This window comes from Dermacentor silvarum, chromosome 1, assembly GCF_013339745.2.
Source record: "Dermacentor silvarum isolate Dsil-2018 chromosome 1, BIME_Dsil_1.4, whole genome shotgun sequence".
In the NCBI taxonomy this organism is placed as follows: domain Eukaryota; kingdom Metazoa; phylum Arthropoda; class Arachnida; order Ixodida; family Ixodidae; genus Dermacentor; species Dermacentor silvarum.
The window spans coordinates 129,438,956-129,463,843 of record NC_051154.1 but is presented as its reverse complement, the minus strand read 5'-3'; the positions used below and the strand labels follow the sequence as shown (position 1 = coordinate 129,463,843).

Here is a 24,888-nt window from a genome sequence, read left to right as displayed (position 1 = left end):
TCTTCCTAACTAAATGTCTCAGCAATTTTCAGAATAGACGGGTGTCAGGAGACGCGACACTTTCAAATCTCTCGGAGCTACTGGCCCTAATTTTACTGCGAGCTATGAATGCTGTAATTTTCACAAAGGCTTCTAAACAGGAAGCAGCCCTGCTTCGGACCGTCTGACATCAATTCCCGAGTGTGATCAAATAACAATATGCGTCGCGTGATGATTACAATGCCATGATCGCAAGTTACTTCCAAACATTTTTTCAAACAAGTCGGACAGAAGGTCACCGAAAGTGAGTGAAACTTGCATCATATGATAGTATCGAAGTTCTAGCGCAAAGCTTTGTTCCTCTATATTTAAATCTAGAATAATATAGCATGCCCACAACACCGAAAGTGCAATTGAGTGATAGGTGACTTGCAAAATAGTACCCGCCCTCTTCCGTACGTAGCTGTACCACTCACTTGAAGATCTGGGCTGCAACAAGTCTGGCCTGCAAACAAGAAAACGCACAGGTAGTGCGCTGTCTTGTTTATGTTTGGCCTCGTTTTTAGCGTTGTTCGTTTTCTCAAGTCATGTACCAAACTAGGTCATGAACGAGAAGAAAGGGAATCGAGGGGCCCGATTTTTATTAATCATATCATAAGAAGCCAACAAACAATGATACCAAGGACAACATAGGGGAAATTGCTTGTACTTACTAATTGAATTAAAGAAATGATAAATTAATGGAAATGAAAATGGATGAAAAAACAACTGTCCACAGGTGGGGAACGAACCCACGTCTTCACATTATGCGTGCGATGCTCTGACCATTGAGCTACCGTGGAGCTGTTTTCCCATCCGCTTTCTGGGGTATTTATGTTTTTACAACTAGAACTAACCCTGGGAGTGTTATCCAGCGCCACCACTCACAAACCTACGGGCGGATGTGGAACATCCTTTCAGCCGCAGGCGTAACTCGTGACGTACTTGTGACGACTGCGGTGTCACCACAGGTGTCGCGAGTTTTTTTTTCAATTGTTCCTTATCACTTATAAAGCTACCAATAATCTACATTTACACTAATATAACAATTACGCATTTTTATGCAGATATAAGGCATTACACTTTTCACATGACAGGGCTGGGTTACTCGCCAAAGAATGCGTACGCATTAAAAAATGCTTGTAAGTGTCCGTGCTATCAAATACAAAGTTTGAAGTCTGACTAAAGCTTGTACATTATACAAATTTTTGATACTGATCATGTGAGAGGCCCGCACCAAACTAATGCTAATTCTTTGATGGATTCCAAATAACTTCTGAAGCCCAATAAAAAAACTCAATCTGATCCATACCCACAAGATTGACTCCGAAAAGCCTTATGAAGTGTTGTAAAAGCTTCCAAAGATGAATGCTAAGTTTTAAATTGATAGTTGAAACAAATTCAGTGAGCGCTGCATATGTGGTAACAATCAAGCTCACTTGTAGTACTACACTGCCAAATGAGCAGCAAACCATGCATAAGTTGCGAAGTTTCTCTACCATGTTTAAAGACGCGTCAAGGCTGTGATACTATCGGTGAGTGAGGTTTTTAAACTCGCTGAATACATGCAGGGAAAATTTTAAGTGCTAAGAGATGTGTCATGATATTCCAATCCAGCATCACAGGCACGTCCAATATTTATAATATGTCCAACTGCACAGCTGCTAGCTGCACATACAACATGTACATACATCTCCTCCAAATCTTTCTGGAGAAAGCTGTGTCTCTTCCATATAAAATGGAACGTCGAAAAATTTGTTCGAGTGCTCCTCTCTTGATTGCAGCCCTGTAGAAAAGAAGTAAAAAGCAGATCAAAATTAGAATTACTGGAAACTACAATACTTGTACTCTGAGTATTTCAAAAAAAAAGTATTGAATAGTTATTTTTTTTCTCTCTTGAACATTCCCCCAGAGGCTATGGGAGTGCAAACATCAATACCCAGACCTTAATACCGTGACCCTCTCGTCGAGATGGCACGCCGCCCTGCGCAGCTCCCATCTAGACGACCAACTCTGGGCTACCCAGCAGGCCTACGAAGCGGCGAAGAGGCAAGACCTCGATGTCCCATCGTGGGAGGCCTAGGCTCAGCCGACTAAACTGCTGGTTCTGAATAAAGTTCAGTCTCTCGCTCTCTTGAACATTGTCGCTTCTCCTACATGATAGTGTTCTAGGTCGTGTACTGGCATGTTGCAGAGTGTGCTTTCAACATCATGCAAGTAGCACAATCATTGTTAAATAAAATTTGATGTAAAGTGTTCTTGCTGCACCGCATTCCAGACTACTATACTATGCAAAATGTAATATATTACGGACAAACAAAATGTGAAAAGGCAAATTTAAAATTAAATTAAAAAAATGGAAGCATTTCATTGATGAATATTATTAAGGATGCAATTCATTTTCCTCCAAAAGGAATGGTGTATTGCATGAAGTCGCAATGAAAACACTAACATGCTCCCTACCAAAAGCACTTATCTTGACTTCACTGTTCTGACTTGAATTTCCCTGTTCAGGTTTCATTTGCCCATAATAGCCCTTACTGTACTACCTGATATGTAATTTTCTCCAACAACATCTCATTTAGTACCTTACTAATTAGTTCGCAATTATAATTGCAAACTAAGAATAATTTTACTATTCTGTGCTGCATTAACTTTTCTCTTGTATGGCAGTTGATAAACCCGAGACAAACATAGAGCTAGGGATCCTGTTAACTGTGTGCAGAAATTTGTGTGAAGTTCAAATTATAGTAGGCTGAAGTAATTTGAATGAGCGATGACCATGTGCACCACATAATAGAAAAATTCATTTAAAATACTGATGTAGACAACTTCAACTTGTATGATATTGACATGCATGCACTAAAAAATAAACTGTCACAAAAAGGTTTACAACATACACTGCACAATACATAAGCTTTGAAGCTATGGCAGTTTACTCTAACTATCACCGATTTCTAATGTCCCAAAGTTACACCTGGGCTACGAGAGGCATGGTAGCTGAGCCCTCTAGAACGAGGACCACCCGGGATCCTTTAACATGCATCTAAATCTAAGAATATGGACATCTTTGCTCTCTGCTTCCATCAGGATGCAGCTGGTGTGGCCAGGATTCAAACCTGCGACCTTGTGCTGGGCTATAGAACGCCACAGTTGCTGAGCTGCTACAGTGGAGCAGCAGTGGGTATAGTTTACCACATAAGAAGTATAGTAAGAGAAACAAAAACAAATGTGATAGATAAGGGGACCATTGGGTAGCACTGGCTTTTCAAAAACTTTGTTAGTATGACATGGTATAGCTTCAACTTTGACAAAGCACCACTTCAAAAAATTTTGTTAGCAAGACTTTTTCACACTGATGCATGCACTTAATATGGATGTCAAAAAGCAGGATGTCACACAGTGATCCTTGCCAGTGAAACTGTGCCTACCTGAAAGAAAAAGAATTAGGTGACCATTATCTTCACTTATAATGCCCTTATCAATAATGCTGCAGGTTTCATTGGGTAGCAAATAAATGCAAAAAAGAAAATTTCTAGAAGGCATACTTCTGCAATTTAAAGCACTAGATCTGGCAATTTTCCGACTTGAAACACTTAAGGGAAGATACCAGGTATACAGAAAAAAGTTATGCTTTGCTGCTGCGCACAAGACCACAGGCATAAGTACTGGCCATGAAAGCCATATTCTAATGGTGGCAAAATGCAAAAATGCTTGTATACTGCGCTTTTGGTGTACATTAAAGAACCCCAGGTGGTCAAAGTGAACTTGCAGACCTTCATCGCAGCATCTCAAAGCTCCTGTGTTGCTAAAAGATGTTAAACCTCATCGATTGACCAAACAAGAAGCCTTTATAAAATTTGATATGCCACAAGAGTTGTAATACAGCAAGATTTTCAATTTATTTATTAAACAAGTATATCTGAAATAGGCTGAACAATATGGTAAGTAATGTTGTATCTACTGGATATAGATATTTTATGGCTGGGCTCCTTAGGCCTGGGTCAAGGCTTTACTGGCGAGTGAGCGGGAATGCTGGCAAGACATTTTCAGGGTGTCTACCAAGTTGACATTTTCAGATTCCCTGAGTTTTCCAGGTTTTCCCTGAGTGATTTTGCTAAATTCCCTGAGTGAAACGGAACTTTCTTTTACATCAAGATGGGCTGACACCATGTTGCCTGATGCTGTCACTCTTTAGTAAGCATGTTAAAAAAAATGCGAAGCATCAATTGCGATAGCAAATTAGTAGAGAGCTATACTGAGTAAGGGTAGTAGTTTTATCGATCAGCTGTATAAACTTAGACATGCTGCAGCATCAGCAATGCGCCGAACTGTTGTCGACGCCGTCGGCGTTTTGCCCGCGTTCGCACCGAACGCGCACGGCGCTGGTGACTGTTGCCTGTGCCTCTGGGGGCGGCTCGGAAGTTTTCGACGACATCAGAACGGGACACTCGTCGAGCAGCGTCCGGAGTCTTTACCACCTTCTCGCCTCACCACATTTTTATATAAATACGCATTTGGTGGCCCAGCTAAACGTCGCCCCCCCTCCCTCCCTCCATTACCGCAACTTTCGTTCCCTTTCAATTAAATTACAGCTAATTTAGGGACGGGCGAATAGTGGATTTGTGGTTCGAAGCGAGTAGTGATTTGGTCAAATAATTTCGAATCGAATAGTTTGAACAGTATATATCACATATTACAGTAAAACCTAGTTAATTCGAACTTCACGGGATTGAAAAAAAAAAAAATGTCCGAATTATCAGGATATGCAGAAAACAATAAGCAAATGCTTACTACGTCAGCACGATTTTATTAGTATAATGGATGAGCAAATCTTTTCGCTATTTAGCACAAAAGCAGTGCGGAAGCTGCAATTCTCGTCATCTCGTGACTGATTGGCTCTCGCAGCGGCGATCGAAGCCTCGCGACTTCCTTCGCAGCACGGCTGCGGCGCGCGCCATCATTAGCGACACGCTTTGCACTACCGCGCGCACATCCCGATAATTTTTTCGCCAGTAAGCTCAACGCCAACGGATCGCACGTCCATCGTAATGTAGCCGGTGCGCTTCATCCTCGACAGCTTTGCCCCGAGTCAAACCGAAACAACTGCTTGTCGCAACCGCGGCCGCTATCGACACGATTATGAACGGCGACTTTGCGGTGCTTAAGGGAATGGCCACGAATAGCGGCAAAAACGCCCGCTTCATGCCGCGAGCGGCAACGCATCATGACGCGCGCGGCAAAAGCGGCAGGAATCGGGGGTGTTACGGCTTGCCGAGGGTGCCGCGAGCGACGAGGGTGACGTCACGGAGCCAATGGCAACCGGACCTCCGCCGCGCCGCGCCGGGTTATCAATCGACGATTGTCGTCTCTCGCGGTTCTACAGAGGGATTTCTGGACGCTGTCCGATCGCACCCTTTTCGCTCACGGTGAATCCGCGTTCCGAGAGCGCGCGAGATCATATCGCGCTGCCGCGCGGCGAGACGCGATTGCCACGGTGGACTTGGCGGCAAGGCGCTGACGCACGGCAACTTGCCGCTAGTGTGACCGTACCCGGCCGACGCACGCACCGAGTCAGAACGAAACTACCGTTCACTGCAACAACTTCAGACGAAATCGCGGTCGCTATCTATGCAATCATGGATGGCCACTACGCAGCTCTTTAGGCACGCGGCCGACGTGCGTATTGAGTCAAAACGAAACTAAACGAAACCGCTGCGAAAGAAACCGCGGCAGCTATCGACGCGATGATGGGTGGCGACTATGAAATCCCGCGGCCAACGCGTTGTTATGCGCGGCGGTAAACGCAATAAAGGCACAAATAGGCACGAAGCGTTCCGTCGTTGCTGTCATTGGGCGCGTTAAGTTAAGGCGCTCGAGCCACTCGAGCGCGCTCTAGCCAGCAGAGCGCGCTCTTTTAAACTTAACGGTTAAAAAGCGACTTCCGGTGCGTGATTACGGAGCGTGCTCTACGCGCTCCACCCTGGAGACGGTGCGCGAGAGCGCGCGCCTGCTACGACTTCCGTAAAAATGACGTATTTCCGACTCTTTCCACTTGCAAGTTCGTGCTCCTTGCCCACTCGTTCCTGCCGCCGCTGCGCAGCCGGCCGTCTGCTCCAAGGCATGATCGGGAACTTCGCGTGTTGGCGCGGTTTGAGCTTATCACGAACCGAAAATGACGGCCCGATCATTACTTGCCAGACGCTCAGGTACGTAACCGAACAGTCGCAGTTTGGCGCCTTCTCGTCGCTACGTTCATGTGTATGATTTCTTCAGGTCCTCATGGTATCATGGAAGATGTTGGGGCACTGCTCTTTGAATTGTGTGTACGTGTATCTGGGCGCAAGGTTGATCACATAATCCTGGATGCCTCGGATCATAAGGCTTTCTGTCCTCTTGCGATCGGCAATGAGTCATCAGTCAGCATACCGCGGAGCAGAAATAAATCCTCTGACAGGGTACCTCTGAGAACACCACGAACAGCTTGCATCGCATACATAAGCCGCTGCTGCTGCGACCGTCGCTGCGCGTCAAGTTCTTCTAGCTCTTCATCGTCTATCAAAAACTGCAGGAGGGTGTTTATCGGCGGCGCCATCTTCAAAAAGCGCGCGCAATGCGATAGCGGTTGCGGAAGCAACATAACATTCGCCAGACGGCGCGTTCGTGCGCCCGAAAGTAACCCGAAAGCAGTCGGCGAATATCGCCGTTAAGTTAAGCTCCGAAGGCGTCGCACTCGAGCGCACTCGAGCGTGCTCCTTTGGAGTTCGGAGCGCGCTAACATAACGCGCCCATCCACGAACGATTTCCGCTGCTGACTATGGCTATGCTGACTCCGCCGCTTCGTTTCGGTTATGCGCTAGCGCCGTTTCTGCTCTTCTGCGTCGCACATTTCAGGCTCTTTAATGCAAAAACATATAGCCTTCGAGATTTATGGTTGATGTATGTCAGCCATGACGTGAAGCATAGCCTCCGAGATGTGCACCGACCGTCCGCGGCTTTTGGCTGCCTATTCGGGACCGCTGAATAATTCGAAAATATTGAATCCATGAATTCGAATCGAAGCGAATAACGAACATAGAATTATTCAATGAAATATTCGACAATACCCTATATTCGCCCATCCCTACAGTAATTTTCCCTGATAGAGGCACAAATTCCCTGAGTTTTCCCTGAGTTTTTCCAGAATATTCAAAATCCCTGAGAATTCCCTGTTTTCCCGGTTGGTAGACACCCTGCATTTTTGACAGCAAATGAACCACAAACAAATCAAGAGAAACCACAGCACACTTTGCATTTTCATGTCTGCCAGGGCTATGAAACAGTGGCATGATTCAGGCCCACATGCTAAGTTTTGGGGCTACAGAAATGCTGCATTGTGATTTAGGATAACCACCACATGAGGGTTATTTTAATTTACTCTTTCCCTTTTCTCACTCTGTAGTAAAATGATAAGCGGAGCATTAAGCGACAGAAGTAAGGCACTGTAGATTAAAGAGTGAATCGGTGTAGCTGATATTCCAGTTCAGATCAAGAGAAAGAAATGGAGTTGGGGTGGTCATGTAATGCATAGAGCAACTAACTGGTGTTCTATACCGCATTTACTTTCATAATGAACACACTCGCGTAATAAATGCACCCCCCCCACTTTCACAACGAAAAAGTGTGTTTTTTCTTTTCCTCGCAAAATGATCACACCCCGAACTTGCTGCTATGAAGTAGGAAACATACAGCACAATTCAGTGTTCGATGCGTTTTGCCGTGCCATAGCACCAGATGGACGCCCGATGTACGACAAAAGCAGGTGACATGGTATGATTCGGCGCCCAACGCGCCAGAACGGCAGCTGTATCTGAGGTGTTTTGTTGTGTCGTAGTGCCAGATTGGACACTCGACGTGTGATCATGATTGTAATCGTAATCAGGCACCGCAAAATGCCTCAGATCTGGCTGCTGTTCCGGCACACTGGACACGGAATAGTACCGTGTGTCTCCTACATTTTAGAGGTGGCCATGGTAAAAAAAGGAAACCCTCAACATTCTACCCCGCATAATGAACGGTGCGCACCCTCCAACTTTGCAAAAATATTTTAGGAACAAAAAAGCATGGGTTTCTTATGCGAGTAAATATGTATTTGTAACTGACTGGGTGGTTACAACAGACAGCCAAGTGGTGTGATGAGATTGGGAAATTTGTAGGCATAAGATAAGATTCAGCTGGGAGAAGCCTTCGTCCTGGCAGTGGACATGAAGTAGCACAATGATGATGATTTGAACTTTGTTCTGACAGTACCCCTCCACACATGCTTATGCATAAGTCAGGCAGGTACAACTGCACATAGTCACTGAAAGTTCCACAGACTGTTGCAATGACCCTAAAAAAAAGAATGTGATGTAAGGAAGAAGAAGTGCGTCGTGTAGAGCACCATATTTGGTGAAGGTTTGCTGGGTATCCTGTAATCCTGGAATTGCGCAGCCGGATCCTCCCTGCCATCATGACCTCCGCAAGCGCCACGAGCTTACCACCACCTGCTCCCCAGTCCTCTGTATGCCCCGGCACACTCCGTCAGCGGGACCCTCCCATCTTTAGCGGTGCTGATGACCACGACGTTGATGACTGGCTATCCTCATACGAACGCGTGAGTTTTAACAACAAATGGAATGACACCACGAAATTGACCGAGCCCCACTTCAGTAGCGCTGGTGATACGGCTGCGGAGCTCTACACGACGCACTTCTTCTTCCTTACAGTGAAAACTCCCAGAAGGTTTCATCACAACAGTTCAACTAATGAGTCTCTAAACAAGCCTGAAAAGTTGTCATCAGCTGTCGTTTGTGAGTTCTACAATTTTTTATAAAGCAATTCTTGATATATGCACACATTCACAAAGTTAATTGAGCAAATTATGACGATTATGAACAAACACCAGTGTACTTGTATGAATTTACTTATTACCCAGGAAAAACCTAATGGCTGCAATTTTCTAAGGGCTAATCCCAGACATATGCTAAGTCTTTTATACAGAAAACTTGTCATCAAGAAAGTTTACTATGACAACTTGCAGATCCAGAAAGCTCCAAAATTTAACAAACTGCAGCAGAACCCATCTCACAATGACTGTCGACGGTAGTGTTAGCATTGAATCAATATAGCAACACAACATATTGCCACCGTCAAACCGAGTTATGTATGAGGCGTGTACTGCAGCGGGACTCCTATTTAGCGCTTCGCTAAGAACACTCAGCGCAACCTAGTGCCACCGCTGCAAAGCTTGCATGTGGCCTCCGAGATGCATGGCACGCACCAGTGTGTCATGCAATGAGTCTCTTTGAACAGCGGTACTTACCCAGTCCCTCATCTACAGTGATCCATGCCAGCTTGAAAGAGGTTTGTTGAAGAGTTGGCACATATGTATACATTGCTACATACTCGGTGACCCAAGTTGGTCCAATGGTTGGTTTCGAACCCTGTTACCTCAGCACAACAGCCTGATGAGCTACCCATTTGACTAGGAACTACTAAGTGACCCAGGTAGGCGGGAAAACAGTTAAATACAAACAAACCTAGATAGAAAGACAGATACATAGCCCCCGGAAAGGGTGTGAAGTACCCTAAGTATGCTAATGCATTAAAAACAGTACATTGAGAAAGGGCATAAGACTCACTCTTGCAGTATGTTGTCTGAGAAGAACGGAAGCTAGTGCTGAGTGACTGGAGGGAACCAGCCACAGAACGCACCACATTCTGTGCCAAGTGAGCCTCCTTGGCATTGGAGCCATGCCGCACTCCTTGCTGGATTACAGACAGCAGTTGCTGGCAATGACTGAAAAGCTGTGAAAGCAGTGTACAAGTGCTGTAGATGTGCAGAATAACCACCACACCAGAAAGAAAGCGAGTTAGTCATTTGCATATTCATCAGCAGACTTCTTTTTATACAAAGAAGATACCTAATATAAGCACCTCCATCTCCCAACAGCACATATGCTTTACCCCTAAAGGTGTACAAAACAAAAGGTTTGTCCTATTTTTGTTTTTTTTTAATGGACAACTGCTGATCCCCTGATTCTGGTATAAAGATTGAACTCCTCCAGAGTAAAACAAATATTTTAATACTTGTTGTAATTTAATTTAAGAAGTCTGTAATAGCCTTTTTGATCACCATGTGCTTTCAGCCAGCTTCTTCAAATGTTCTTTGTGCAATGAGCAAAAAACCTAAAAAAATGCATAGTGCACATTGATTGATGCCCCCTGTGCAATTTCTATAGTTTTCCACTTTAGGAACAAAGACCGTCTTCATGGCTCCAAGTGTTCTTACTGAGGCAGTTGTCTTATTCAGCCAGAAATTTTAATTCGGCATCCATCCCACTTGTCTGATGGCTTCTGCCAAAATGCCTTCTGGAGATCTCCTGCCTTCTCAGGCAGGAGATCTCCAGAAGGCATTTTGACCCAACAAAATGGTGACTTCCTTTTGGTCACCTAATGCACCAACCCAAAACTATTTGGCACCTTGAGCTTGACGCCACTTTAGTACCAGTTGAGCAGAAGTTCACCACGAGTCTTGTACTCAGCTATATTCCCGTTGAGTTATTTCAGGAAGTTATTCTTGACAGCTTCAAAGACTTCTGAGATGCCCAGGCAGTCTTCATGGTCTTGCACTTCACGACACATTTCCCACAAACCAACATAGTGCCCAAGGTTCACCTATACAAGAGTCCCACAAAACTCTGAGAGAAGTGATGCCCTTGATGCTTGCACCACGGCTACGACTGCAGCAATGAAAATCCTCGAGTTAACAATGCCATCTGCTTCTCTGAATTTCAGTATGTGCACCCAGACACTATCATTCATGTTTTTTTTTTAATTATGGGGTTTTACGTGCCAAAACCACCATATGATTATGAGGCATGTCATAGTGGGGGACTCCAGATTAATTTAGACCACCTGGCAGTGGCGCACCGATGGGGGGGGGGGGATTCGGGGGTTGTAACCCCCCCCCTGAGGCCGACTTAACCCCCCCTTTTGTTTAACCCATTTTCTTCCCTTACGCATTTGAGTGCTGCAACTAAGATGCAAGACGCGCAATCGTCTGCACACTCGCAAAAAGCGCATTTTTTTTACAATTTCCCGTGAAGAAATCGAAATTAATGCTGTTTAGATGGTATTGGCAAACTGTCAACCCCGCCCTAGCAGAGATCCTGGGTGCGCTACTGCCACCTGGGGTTCTTTAACGTGCACTAAGTACATGGGTGTTTTTGCATTTCAACCCCATCGAAATGCGGCCACTGTGGCCAAGATTCAATCCCATGACCTCGTGCTAAGCAGCCCAACACCATAGCCACTAAGCAACCACGGTGGGTTCATTCATGTCACCATGCATTGATTTGACACTTTTGGTTCTTTCTTACAGAAGCTAATGAGCTCCTCTGAAGAGCAGGACTTGAAGGCCTGCAGGTAGGCAGATTTCATGATCCAGACGGTGCCTTCACTGGGAGAGTTTTATCTTCCACTAGAAAATTTCCACTCAGCAGCAGAAGTACCATCCTCGGCAGTATAACTTCTTGTCATGCAACAAATATCTGTGTCAGTACCCATGACGGTGTCAATTATGCACTTATTTTAAACAGAAATGCAAGATCTGTCAACCATGGTTTTACAATTCTCGGGGTCAGGCAGTCCCGGAGCATGGTGAAACTCTTGTGCTCGTAGCCACTGGTCTGAAGTACCACAGTGTAAGTATCTATTACTGGAACAACCATCAACATGCAAGCTGAAGAAATGGTCTGATGGGCTTGCAGAGGTTTGAAAGGCGTGAAGGGCACTGGCTTGATGCCATGTGAAGTCATATAGTGAAGAGACACCTTGATACCACTTGACCACTTGTTCTTGGCTTAGCAGGTCAGGCATGGCCCACACCTGCTGATTTGTCCTTATAGGTATAGCCCAGAGGGGAGAGAGAATTGGGCTTCCAGGAACGTTCTGCATTCAGAGATGACCAGTGGGGAAAGAAAAAGGGGGACAAGTAGGGGTGTATAAAAAGTAGCGTGTATGTGTCAAAAAGTCACAGGCCTGCGCGGCACACGCTGCACAGTCACAGCGTGAGCTGGTTGAGCGGCTCATGAGTAGCTCCAATTTGGGCACCATGCACAACAGGGTCTTCGTGGCAGTCTGTTCACCTCGTTTTGACAAGAACGATCTGAACTGCCCGCCCGGCGTCGACGACAAGCTGCGGCTTGTAATGATCTTTGCACTGCTGAGCCCGATCAAGCCTTACAACTGCAACTTACATGTCGGGCACGCCGCCTTTGCAGGCACCTTAACTAGATGGCGCCACCATACTGGCGGAGGCTCGAGTCGTCTCCCCCTGCGTGCTTGCCTTATATATGGGTATTTTCCGCGGCTCGATAGCAAGCGCTTGATTGGCTCAGTGGTACAGTATCCGGCTCCCACGCAGCGGGTGCGGGTTCGATCTCGGCGGGAATTGGGTACTTTTTTCGCGTTTCTGGTAATAGCGGTTACACGACGGACGCTGGCGGCGGCATCATCGCGACCCAAAATGGCTATTGGAATGAGCCCATAACAGCTTACGCTGTAAAATCTGTCTTACCACCACTATGCCAAACAGTACTGCCTGCTGTACTGACAGAAAAATTGCTTGCATGAATGCCAGCACTTTCCACAATATGTATAGCACTTCCACAATATGTTTAGCGCTTAATGGGAGCAACAGGCTCCCATTATTTATTTAAATATTACTTAAACTTAGCTATTACTTAATAAAGGAATGATGTAACTAAAGGCACGCACGTAATTCTTGCAGTAAGGATATGTAGGTTGTGTTTGTTGCGTCACTGTGTAATTCTGTGGATAATAGAGCTGGCCACCAGAACATCTGTAGAGGTAGTATAGATGGCTATACATATAAGGCGATTCGTTTTATGTGTGTTGTCCTGTTTTGAGCTATTCGGCAAGACGACAATGACAGCGATAGCAGCAGCAGCCACGGTCAGCAAAGTCCAGGAGGGTTCACTAAGAAAGCTTTGCTTTAATATTAGACGATGTGACAGAGAGACAAACTATGCTGGCACTCGAACCTGCTGTTAATGATGAAGTCTCTTCCCCCTGTCTCATGAAATTTGGTGTCCGCAAATGATTTCAAGATTTCACATGACAGCAAAATCGTGAACAATAAAGCTCTAAACAAAAACTCACTTATAGTACATATTACAAAACTGTCTTGAACTAAGAGGCTGACGCATTTTAAATAGTAACAACTAAAGCAAGAAAACATTATGCAAGAGGTCAGGTCATACTTATGGAAAGCAGTTCAAAGCTGTAGGTTGTAAACTAACTTTGGACTGTGATCACTTCCACGTTGATTATGAGGTTTGGGACAATCACCTTGGTTTTTCTTGTTGAATGCAAGAAGTCCTGATTAATAATTCTAACCAATTACAAGATATGCTTTTTACATGACCTTAATGCCTTAGTTCTAACAGAAACCTGGCTATCACAATATTGATCCACGAGTGCATAAAATATTAGGAAAACAACACAATGGAAGTGGAGGCAGGGTGGCGACTCATATAGTATTAAAAAGTGATATTTTCATTTGACTTGATTTTCCTTGAACACGAAAACATTTGGTGTGAGGCTGGTTATTGCAACTATATATGACTATGATTGCCATTGTTTACAGGCCCTCCCTAAAAGCCCACTACCTTACATGCCATTTGTATCAGAGTGTAGGGGCGCGACTATCACCTCCAGAGCAGGTGAAGAAGAAGAAGACAGCAGATGTGCTTGTAGCGCAAGAAAAGGTACACGCTAGTGCTCTCGACCTGAGTGGCTGCGGTATCTGCCGCTCTCGAGATCCTGCGGCACCATGGCTAGCCGGCCTAAATAAACCGTGGCGACAGCAGCTACCTCTTCGCGCCGCCTCCCACAAATTTGTGACACCGGACGAACAAGCCCAGCCATGCCAGCCTCAACGCAGTGACTCTGAAAAGGCGAGAGTGACGTGGCCTCACGCGGTCCAGCAGATGTCCCGCAGTTGTAGGGTGTCCAGGAATTCCACATCGACAATGTGGACATCTGGTTCATCCAGTTGAACAACCACTTCCGTATCAACAAGGTTCCAGGCTCTGGCTGCCACCCCCCGATCTCAACTTCTACAAGGACTTGCGGGCAGCCGTCTTTAGGGCTCACTACGCCACCTGGAGCGCTCAGTCCCAAAAGCTCTTGCCATTTCAACCGTCGCATCATTCCGTGTCTTGTTATCCCACATGTATGTAGTGCGAGCAAAAGAACACGCTAGCGCTCTTGACCTGAGTGGCCGTGGTATTTGCCGCTCCCGAGACCTGTGGCACCATGGCTGGTTGGTCTAAATAAACCGTGGAGGCGGCACGAAGAGGTAGCCGCCGTGGCTACCTCTTCGTGCCGCCTCCCACAAGAGCGCTTGCAGTGCATAGTCAAGACAAAAAACAGATTGATCCAATTGATCCAGGCAGGAGACTTTTATCAGCAGATTTGAACATAGAATATAAGCTTCTCAGTGCACTAACATTGCACACTTCCTCTTGGGCTTGGTGTTCTTTCATGATCCAGAACAAGTAATCACTGTGCAAACACATGTAATTGACACAACTCAATCTTCGGTCCAGTATTTGTAAAAACAGTTCCCAGAAGAGGGCTGTTTAAAATACTGAAGATGGAATTTCAGATCACAAGGTGGTTCATGTATGTAGTTTTGGCTACCTCTTCATGCCGCCTCCCACAAGAGCGTTTGCAGTGCATAGTCAAGCCAAAAGACAGATTGATCCAATTGATCCAGGCAGGAGACTTTTATCAGCAGATTTGAACATAGAACATAAGCTTCTCAGTGCACTAACATTGCACACTTCCTCTTGGGCTTGGTGTTCTTTCATGATCCAGAACAAGTAATCACTGTGCAAACACATGTAATTGACACAACTCAATCTTCGGTCCAGTATTTGTAAAAACAGTTCCCAGAAGAGGGCTGTTTAAAATACTGAAGATGGAATTTCAGATCACAAGGTGGTTCATGTATGTAGTTTTGGCTACCTCTTCATGCCGCCTCCCACAAGAGCGTTTGCAGTGCATAGTCAAGCCAAAAGACAGATTGATCCAATTGATCCAGGCAGGAGACTTTTATCAGCAGATTTGAACATAGAACATAAGCTTCTCAGTGCACTAACATTGCACACTTCCTCTTGGGCTTGGTGTTCTTTCATGATCCAGAACAAGTAATCACTGTGCAAACACATGTAATTGACACAACTCAATCTTCGGTCCAGTATTTGTAAAAACAGTTCCCAGAAGAGGGCTGTTTAAAATACTGAAGATGGAATTTCAGATCACAAGGTGGTTCATGTATGTAGTTTTGGCTACCTCTTCGTGCCGCCTCCCACAAGAGCGTTTGCAGTGCATAGTCAAGCCAAAAGACAGATTGATCCAATTGATCCAGGCAGGAGACTTTTATCAGCAGATTTGAACATATAATATAAGCTTCTCAGTGCACTAACATTGCACACTTCCTCTTGGGCTTGGTGTTCTTTCATGATCCAGAACAAGTAATCACTGTGCAAACACATGTAATTGACACAACTCAATCTTCGGTCCAGTATTTGTAAAAACAGTTCCCAGAAGAGGGCTGTTTAAAATACTGAAGATGGAATTTCAGATCACAAGGTGGTTCATGTATGTAGTTTTGGCTACCTCTTCGTGCCGCCTCCCACAAGAGCGTTTGCAGTGCATAGTCAAGCCAAAAAACAGATTGATCCAATTGATCCAGGCAGGAGACTTTTATCAGCAGATTTGAACATAGAACATAAGCTTCTCAGTGCACTAACATTGCACACTTCCTCTTGGGCTTGGTGTTCTTTCATGATCCAGAACAAGTAATCACTGTGCAAACACATGTAATTGACACAACTCAATCTTCGGTCCAGTATTTGTAAAAACAGTTCCCAGAAGAGGGCTGTTTAAAATACTGAAGATGGAAATTCAGATCACAAGGTGGTTCATGTATGTAGTTTTGGCTACCTCTTCGTGCCGCCTCCCACAAGAGCGTTTGCAGTGCATAGTCAAGCCAAAAAACAGATTGATCCAATTGATCCAGGCAGGAGACTTTTATCAGCAGATTTGAACATAGAATATAAGCTTCTCAGTGCACTAACATTGCACACTTCCTCTTGGGCTTGGTGTTCTTTCATGATCCAGAACAAGTAATCACTGTGCAAACACATGTAATTGACACAACTCAATCTCCGGTCCAGTATTTGTAAAAACAGTTCCCAGAAGAGGGCTGTTTAAAATACTGAAGATGGAATTTCAGATCACAAGGTGGTTCATGTATGTAGTTTTGGCTACCTCTTCGTGCCGCCTCCCACAAGAGCGTTTGCAGTGCATAGTCAAGCCAAAAAACAGATTGATCCAATTGATCCAGGCAGGAGACTTTTATCAGCAGATTTGAACATAGAATATAAGCTTCTCAGTGCACTAACATTGCACACTTCCTCTTGGGCTTGGTGTTCTTTCATGATCCAGAACAAGTAATCACTGTGCAAACACATGTAATTGACAAAACTCAACCTTCGGTCCAGTATTTGTAAAAAACAGTTCCCAGAAGAGGGCTGTTTAAAATACTGAAGATGGAATTTCAGATCACAAGGGGGTTCATGTATGTAGTTTTAAGCATAAAAATAGACGGGACACTTCATACTTTGTAATCATGTCACAACTTGACATGGGCAGACGATGTACGCATACTACACGCACATCTCTCTAGGCGACTTCGAACAAGGAGGTAACACTTCAGAGCTATAGGATTGTTTCAAGCATTTGATCCCCCCCCCCCGTGCATCAAAAATTTGTTTCACTACGTAGAAAAAATGGTAAGGGTGTCAATTTATGGATAACATGTGAGATTATTAACTATCGTCATCGAAATAGCAACGCTTACAAAGGGCTCTGCAAAATTCACAGGCAAAGTTTGTCTCAGCTTTCCACAATTTTTCAAAGAATCAATCATGTCAGAAGGCTTGATGTTTTTTTGTCTGATGTGAAACAAAGTATGGAGCTATTAAAAGTAAAAGCCAATATAAGCACTAACAAAACTTATTTCTAGTAAAACTAACAATGCATTCCAAATGGACTTCACAACACCTAACCAGGTGCCTGTGTCAAATACAAATTTATCATTTGTTTACTCATACAATGCAAGATGTCATATATCACAATGTTGTAGTTTCGGGACACTTGCACACTAATGCAAGAAAAGCATGCGGTGAAGATGGTACTTTGAATTGGTTTCCCATTTCCTTTTTGTACTTTTTAATTGCTTTTTTAATCAGTGTTCTTTCCCTTTACACTAGTTAGCCGTAGTGGTAGTCATGGTACACAAATACAGTGATAAATCAAATGCTGCCAACTAAAAGCCTCCTTCATTAATAAGCACATGTAAAATACTTGACCATATAATTGCCAGGCATATATAAATAAATAAATATATATATATATATATATATATATAACCATCTAGAATAAAACGGTCTTTCTTTTCCCTTTAAGCAGTGTTTCTGTTTCCACAATTACACAGAAGTGTTTCCACAATTACACAATTAGTGATTTCACCTTGGCTGTTGTTTTAAGCTCCAGAATAACACATTACAATTGTCACATCTTGGATGATAATAATAGGTTGCTGCTAGCATGTAATTTCCAACCTTGTAAATAAATAGAAGCAGTAACAGCATACAATACGCAAGCATATCCAGTTGACAACACCATAATCACAAAATGTCTAGATACCTGATGCCAGTTTATTCTTAAACATTGACAAGTTACAGAGAAAGGTTCAAGTTCTGCTGCCACTCCCTATTAATGTAACCATCAAGATCTGCGTTTACAAAACCACAGATGCGAAAAACGGTACTCTACTTTTGCATGAATGACTGAGAAACAGCACTTTCACAGCTGAAGAACAGCTCTTTCGTTACCGAGTATTATCTGCAAAAACGACCCAAGAATACCAATGGTTTTTATTCATTCAAACCAACATATATACAAAGAAACAGTCAGAAATACTATTGAATATCTTTATTTCAGAACAGGGCTCTAAAAATTTTTTTTTTAAATTAAACAGTTTATTTAACCCCACTACTAATAAAAACTTCACTGCAGAGCTTAAAAACTCCAAGGTTACCTGAGAAAGCTGTATTCTTTGCACTAAAATAGAGTGATACTATCATTTTGATGAACGCCTGTATAATTTATGCCTGAAGTGACTTATGCACAGTAAAACTGAACCTGTGCTTGTGGGCTTTTGTATGGACGAGCCGAGCTTGTCCTCGGTAGGAGCGGTACAAATTTAAATGACTAGCCTGGCTCATCCTTGGTAGGGAAAGGATTAAGACAGACAAAAAGATTAATAGCAAATACAGTTAAACAACCAATTTTGTCAAAATGAGTAATGAAAATCAGTGCTTAACGGTAATAAATATTTTAAATTTCAAACCTGCGTCAATTGGTGTGTTGTCTGCTCGATCTCATCTTCTTCAAGTGAACTCTCATCAAATGTTGGTCGGTTGAGGTGGCGATCATGCAAGGCAGACAGCTCTTTCACTGCACATATTAAATAGGTTCCAAGAGTTTTGTAATGAAGACAAATCAAGCAGGTTAAAGAAACATATCAGCAAAGCAAAATGTCACATGAGTATGCTCACTTACTTAAAATACCTTAAGACTAACATTGTGGGAGAAATAGTTCTCTGCTACTAACTCCTGCAACAGAAGAGACACAAAAAGAAAGCAGTAACAAACAAGTACTCATTTGTTCCCTTTCTAGTTAGTAGCAATGAATTTGTACCAACTTGCCTAGCTGTCAATATTACTGGATGAAACAGTGAACAGTTTTTATAATGCTGAAACCGAATATCAGAAACATAAATAATGGCAGCTGGTTAACAAAAAAATCAGATACCTCAGCAAATAGTTTAGCACATTGCCTATCGTTTCTATGCTCCAATAGTGAGGACATCTGCAAAGCTCTACAACATACAGGCAGCATGAATAAACTATTTCTATATAATCACCAGCAGCCTTGACATACAAGTCTCAAAAATATGTTTGAAGTATTTGAACTAGGCATATAAAAGTGTGTAGTAAAAAATTGAAATTGACACTCTGAAGATTACAAAGGCATCCCCCAAAAGGAAACTAAGTTACGAGAATAGAATACATATAAAAGCAATGTACTGCAGTCTGCTGATATCAGTATTTAAAATTGAAAAAAAGGTTAAAAAAAGCCCCCTAAAGATAAAGTGCTTTTTGGCACAGTAGTAGCACGCACAAAGCAGCCTTTATACTGCATTTAAATGCATCTGGAATTATTATAATTTTCAGAAAATCTAGCATCAGCCACTTGTTTTAATGACTATGAATATTGCACAGTTTGTACAAAAACTTTCAAGCTGCATACAGCACTGGAGTCGCAAGTGATGAAGCTGTCAGTACCTCAAGGCTCTCTATAGGCTGGAGGTATCTCTCCTCACTCATTCCTTAGAGCACGAAGATTGCCTTAGGAGTGCTATAATAAGGCCCGATTACAGTTAACATCACTCGTGCAATGTCTTGGAAAAATTTGTGCAACAACTGATGGACTCGTACTGTTTAAGTACAAAAGGAACATGTGGGCTATGAGAGATGGTGTAGTGTAGGGCTCCGGATTGATTTTAACCGGCTGGGATGCTCTAAACAGCACAGAATGCTTGTTACATGGTATTTTTTTTTGCATTCTGCCCTTATTGGAATGAAGCCTAGAGGTTGGGAATCAAACCCACGACCGCATGCTCAACCGCAAATGCCATTGCCATTGAGCCACCATAGCAGGTCTCTATGCAACACCTGTGTATATTATGCTGCATACAAAAGGTCACTAAAATTAACTGCAATAAACAAAATCCATGAGCTAATATAGTATGGTCTAGTAGTGATGCAAGTGGCACTAAAGATATGGAGAACACCGAATGCACATAGAAATTACTATGTGTGCTGTGCCCCACTTTTTCATTTTTAGGTGCTGCTCACAAGCACAAAGGCTCACACTAATTAAAAAACGAAAAAGTAAGAAAAGAAAAAAGAAAATAAGACACAAGAATTACACGCTACCAAAGACAGTACTCATCACTCTATTCCAACTTCACACTGCTGCCTTTAATATAGGTTCAAGTTGGATGCCACAGGCATCTTTGCTTGTAAAGCTGAATCCAACAGCGTGTAAAGTTTGTTTATGAAACTTGTAGATAGAGTTCCCAGAAAGGCTACTTAGGGTAAGACAGTTTCAAGAGCAGCGTAACTTATATCAGCTACAAATCAGAGTACAATACATCAATGGCCATCACATAAAGCTAGGAAGAACCTAAGTTTTTTTAAAAACAATTTTCTTCATGTATTCACTTCTAGCAAAATGCAAAAGCACTGAAAATGTTGTGTAGGAGGTATAACAAGAGTGGAACACAAATTTACAGAAATAATAATTTAGTGATTTGTAGTGTATTATGTGACAATCAGACAAACTTAAATATTCAACATTTAAGTTTGTCTCACTGCCACCTTTTATCTTCCCAGCCTGTTTCATGACAGCTGAGCTGCAAGTCTGAAACTGAAAAAGTAGCCACAAAATTTTAAAAAGTAGTTAAAAAGCAGTCAATTAAAGTTTACACATGTTATACATGTTTGATCAATCAATTAAACTTGTATAAGTGAATCACCGGTCATTCTTCACGAGAAAGAATTTCACTATTTATATAAGTCCTGATAATTACATCATCGAAGTGTCCCCCATGTCCTGCGCATGTCTGGGTTTTTCGGAATTCGGTTCCTATTTGTGCATGAACTTCCTGAATAAAATATCAGTTGTGAGTCAGCGTCGTGTTGTGATGTTTTTATTACTTTTGTCCATGTTTGCTTTTGCGCTGTTACCAAAAGTACGATAAATCCTAACCAACTCGCCCACCTAAATTCTTACTAAATTAGAGTTGGTGCAAAATTATATCCTCTTTTCAAGACATAGCAAGGCAATGGAGTAGTCTGATAAACACGTCAGATGACCCATATGGCTAGATAAAAAAAATTATAAAATGCTCATGAAACGACCAGTTAAATTCATGAATACTTTTTAAAAAAATGTTTTAAACGGTGCATCTCAATGATGCATTTTAACGAGGCTGCACAAATGGCCTGCAGACATGATGCCTCCTGTCCAGGGGCCCTGGAACCGGGGGGCAGTCACCCCCACAGGTTCTAAACCAGTCGGGGCATGCCCCCACACTCAATGCTGCCCCCCCCTCTTCTTCCCTCCCACCACCCGTGAGGCTAGTAACTCCTTTGACTAGTTAAAGGGTGCTGCCTTCCTTCAACAAACGCAACAAAATTTTGATGTCGAGGGTATGACGAAATCTCGTCTGATCGGGAGGAATCATGGTGAAAACAGGACACAGACGCCGAATTAGGTGAAATATTTTTTGCAGCGGAGTTGTTTACGGCTAGGCTTCCGCGCATTTTTCCTGTGCGTGTGCAAAAATGTGAGCTGATCCTGGTGATAGTGCAGAAAGGGTCCAAGCGCAATAGGCACTGCCGCCGCCCCCGAGCGAGGACTGCTGTAGATGGACTCGGTCGACGCGTTCACTGGGAGATACAATGGCTAAAATCCGCTACGGTTGGATCTGACTATACGCGGCCTCCCCATTCTGTCTCACCTCTGTGCCATGTGCTAAACAGCTTCACCAGTCATCCACCTTTACTGAGTGGAATGGCTCACGATTTTTTCCTAACCCATGTTTCGGCCCACACGCGGGAGCTTTGTTCACGAACATGAAGTCGAGGGTCTCACGAAATCTCGTCTGGTCCAGAAGAATCATGGCAAAAACAGGAAACAGACGCCGACCAAGGCGAACATTTTTTTTTCCTAACTGTCATTTAGGCCCCCACACAGGAGCCTTGTTCAGAATTGTGAACAAGGCTAAAAAAAAAAAAAAACAAGGGTAAAAAATAAAAATGAAATGAAAGCTCCCATACATGCAGGGGCCGAAAAATCAGTTAGGAAAAAAAAAAATTCACCTTCATCGGCGTTTGTTACCTGTTTTTGCCATGAAACAAAATTTTCTGGAAGTTCGTGACTTCTGAGACTCTCTTTGTTGGTGATTTTTCTACGTTGAGAGCCCTTGCAGGAGCACGTCTCAGCGCTCCAACTTTAGGATGTCTCTCATTCTCTCCCTTTTTCCTTGCCCCTATCGAAGCCCATGAAAAGCAAGAAGATTATAAATGTCGGTGTAAGCCTGTTCCTAGCAAATCATTAACCTATCACTGGTGAAGCTTGAAATGTGCGTTTTATTCTGGTTCGGCCCAAATCGCCTTGGCCACACGGAATGACCATAGTGAAAATTGGTTGCGAAATTTGGAGCGAAATTGGCCACGTTTTGTTTGACATGATGGCTCATCGTTCAGTATATATATATAAAAAAATTCTTGTGTATGATCCGAAGTTGAAGGAAAAGTGCGGGTTTTTAATATTATGCATCGTTTTAATATGGTTGATATGTGTACATATGGTATGTCTGCATGCATGCATCCGTATAGTTGGTGGCATGTATTCTTTCTTTGGAAACTTTGTTAACCGTTCGTTTGCCATTCATTGTTTGTCCAACATGTGCGTTAATCTCACTAATAAATCTCCTATGAAAATTCTATCAGGCTGCATCCTTAATTTCTCTGCATTGCAAAAGCTTCGTCAGTGGTTGCTGAAAAAGTTTAGCAGGGGTGCGCGCGACAAGTTTGATTTCCTTAAAATGCGCTTTACTAAAGGAGTATAGGCGTGTATTTGGAGAACTCAGCAGACCCTGCGAACATTGCACCTGTAAGCTCAGTTCTGGCGTCCTCAAAATCCGAATGAGGTGACAGTTATCATTTGAAGAACGTACAAAATTTCTTAGATATATTGTACATAAATTAACCCACAATCCGCGGATTTTCCAAACCGTGCCTGATGCCAGAATTAACCGCACATGAAATAAATCACGCCTTTTGTGTTTTACTAATAAAGTATTTCATAAAAAACAGTTAAATATAGTAATTATATATATATAAGAGAGAGGTGAACTACATCATGCGAAATGAGCCCCCAGAGGTCGCCCCCACACATCAGATATACTTCCGGAGCCCCTGCTCACAGGTTTACTTGTCATAAGTTCAGCCGACACATCATACAATGCATTCTGAAAAACTTTATTACTCCTTGCCCTTTAGAGCTGCTGTATTATATGCACAGCAACATGATGTCTACTCGTTTATTTTACTCGTAGTGGATTTCTTGCCCCCGCTGCAACCTCCCATCAGCTCATAGTATCTCGATAAAAGTCGGCTGACGGGGTACGGCAAATGATTCGTGTTACGCACAAAAATGCGATGTCACAATTCGTAAGAAGTGATAATTACTGTGGGCAGGGGGGGGGGGGGGGGGGGGGGTGGGCGTATGAGGAAGAAAAAGAAATTTACATTAAAAATGTAAGACACTAAACACACAACCCAGAACTAGAGTGTACTAGAACATGTCCAATTCTAGGTCACTCTACCATAACGTAGTAAGGCGGCAACACACCATTAGTCGCAAAACACTGAGACAGTGCGTGCAGAGTTTCAATGAACGTAAGCCAAAAAAACATATTGCGTCACGTAAATAACCCAGTTTAGGAAAACTTACATTTGTCTCTGATCTTCGTCATCTGGTAGTTAACCTGTGCGAAGATACGAAGTAATATACAAGCAAGTGCTAGAAATCGCAATGCATAGCTATGCATTATATCGAAATCACTCACCTCTTCCAATGCGTCAATCCTAGATGGAGAAAACAGAAAAAAAGAAGAAAGAAAGACAGACGGTACGGGTATTTAAAAAAAAAAAACTTGTAGCGAAAGCTGACACAGCTACCAGCTAGTCTAACTTATCTTACCATCGAGGAGGTTCCGCGTCGTCTTTGTAAATGCACATACCAGTTTCGACATCTCGTCCAACTAGTGCCACGGTGTCTTCATGAACCTATACACATAATAGTCATGACAGTCATACTGAAGCCTTATTTTGCCTGCGCAACAGCTTCCGCGAAAACGAAGCAACAACTCTTAAAACATAGTCTCATTTCAGTCATTCTCGGTGAACTTCAATAGTTTAACTTACATGATCTCCGAAGATATGCTTGCTTTGAAGGGCGTTATTGCGCATCAGCACAACGCTTCTGTAAGACTTCTGGTCACCATTTTGGCGCAAATTGAAAGCTATGTTTTGAGCGTTACCTGTAGAAACCTATACAACGTTAGTAATTTGCTTAACAAGTTTGACACAAACATTTCAAGCTACGCTACTCTTACATATGTAAACTCTAGCCGCCATTTTAAAACAGACGACATTGAACTGGTGCCGCCACCCCACGGCTGAACTCGCTGACCTGACGAACGAACCGAACGTGCAAATATAAATGCAACTTCTGTTATATTGTTAATTAGCAAATACCTTTTTAGCTGAATATTTGAATAATTTAGTGATTTAGTTGCGCGCTCTTGTCTATTTAATATTAGTTGTGCTCGTCTTCCGCGACAGCACATAGTCCATTGAGATAGTTGTGATTATGTTATGTTTGATGCATAGTTAACTGAGCAAAGTGCGTTAGAATGTGTGAAATTATTAATTAATTTTCTGTTGAGTTCATGTTTGTTATATCGACTAATATTTTAATTGTGGTATGAACAGGTGAGAGAGCTCGACGCGGACTAACCGCGAACGGTCAGCTAAGCCCGCTAAGCA

General features: G+C 43.1%; 2 protein-coding genes across 2 annotated transcripts in view; both read right to left on the bottom strand.

Annotated features, from left to right (window-relative positions):
- Positions 1-24,486, bottom strand: part of LOC119436021 (syntaxin-16-like) — a 32,357-nt gene extending 7,871 nt beyond the window's left edge. The window contains 8 exon segments of the mRNA XM_037702749.2: positions 1,710-1,804; positions 9,681-9,846; positions 18,551-18,657; positions 23,792-23,825; positions 23,907-23,925; positions 24,041-24,126; positions 24,265-24,317; positions 24,320-24,486. Coding sequence (XP_037558677.1) covers positions 1,710-1,804; positions 9,681-9,846; positions 18,551-18,657; positions 23,792-23,825; positions 23,907-23,925; positions 24,041-24,126; positions 24,265-24,317; positions 24,320-24,344 — 585 coding nt within the window. The 5' untranslated portion in view covers positions 24,345-24,486.
- The window catches only part of LOC119436024 (cytochrome c oxidase subunit 4 isoform 1, mitochondrial), a 480,308-nt gene that overhangs the window by 169,546 nt on the left and 285,874 nt on the right, over positions 1-24,888 (bottom strand). The window lies entirely within an intron of this gene.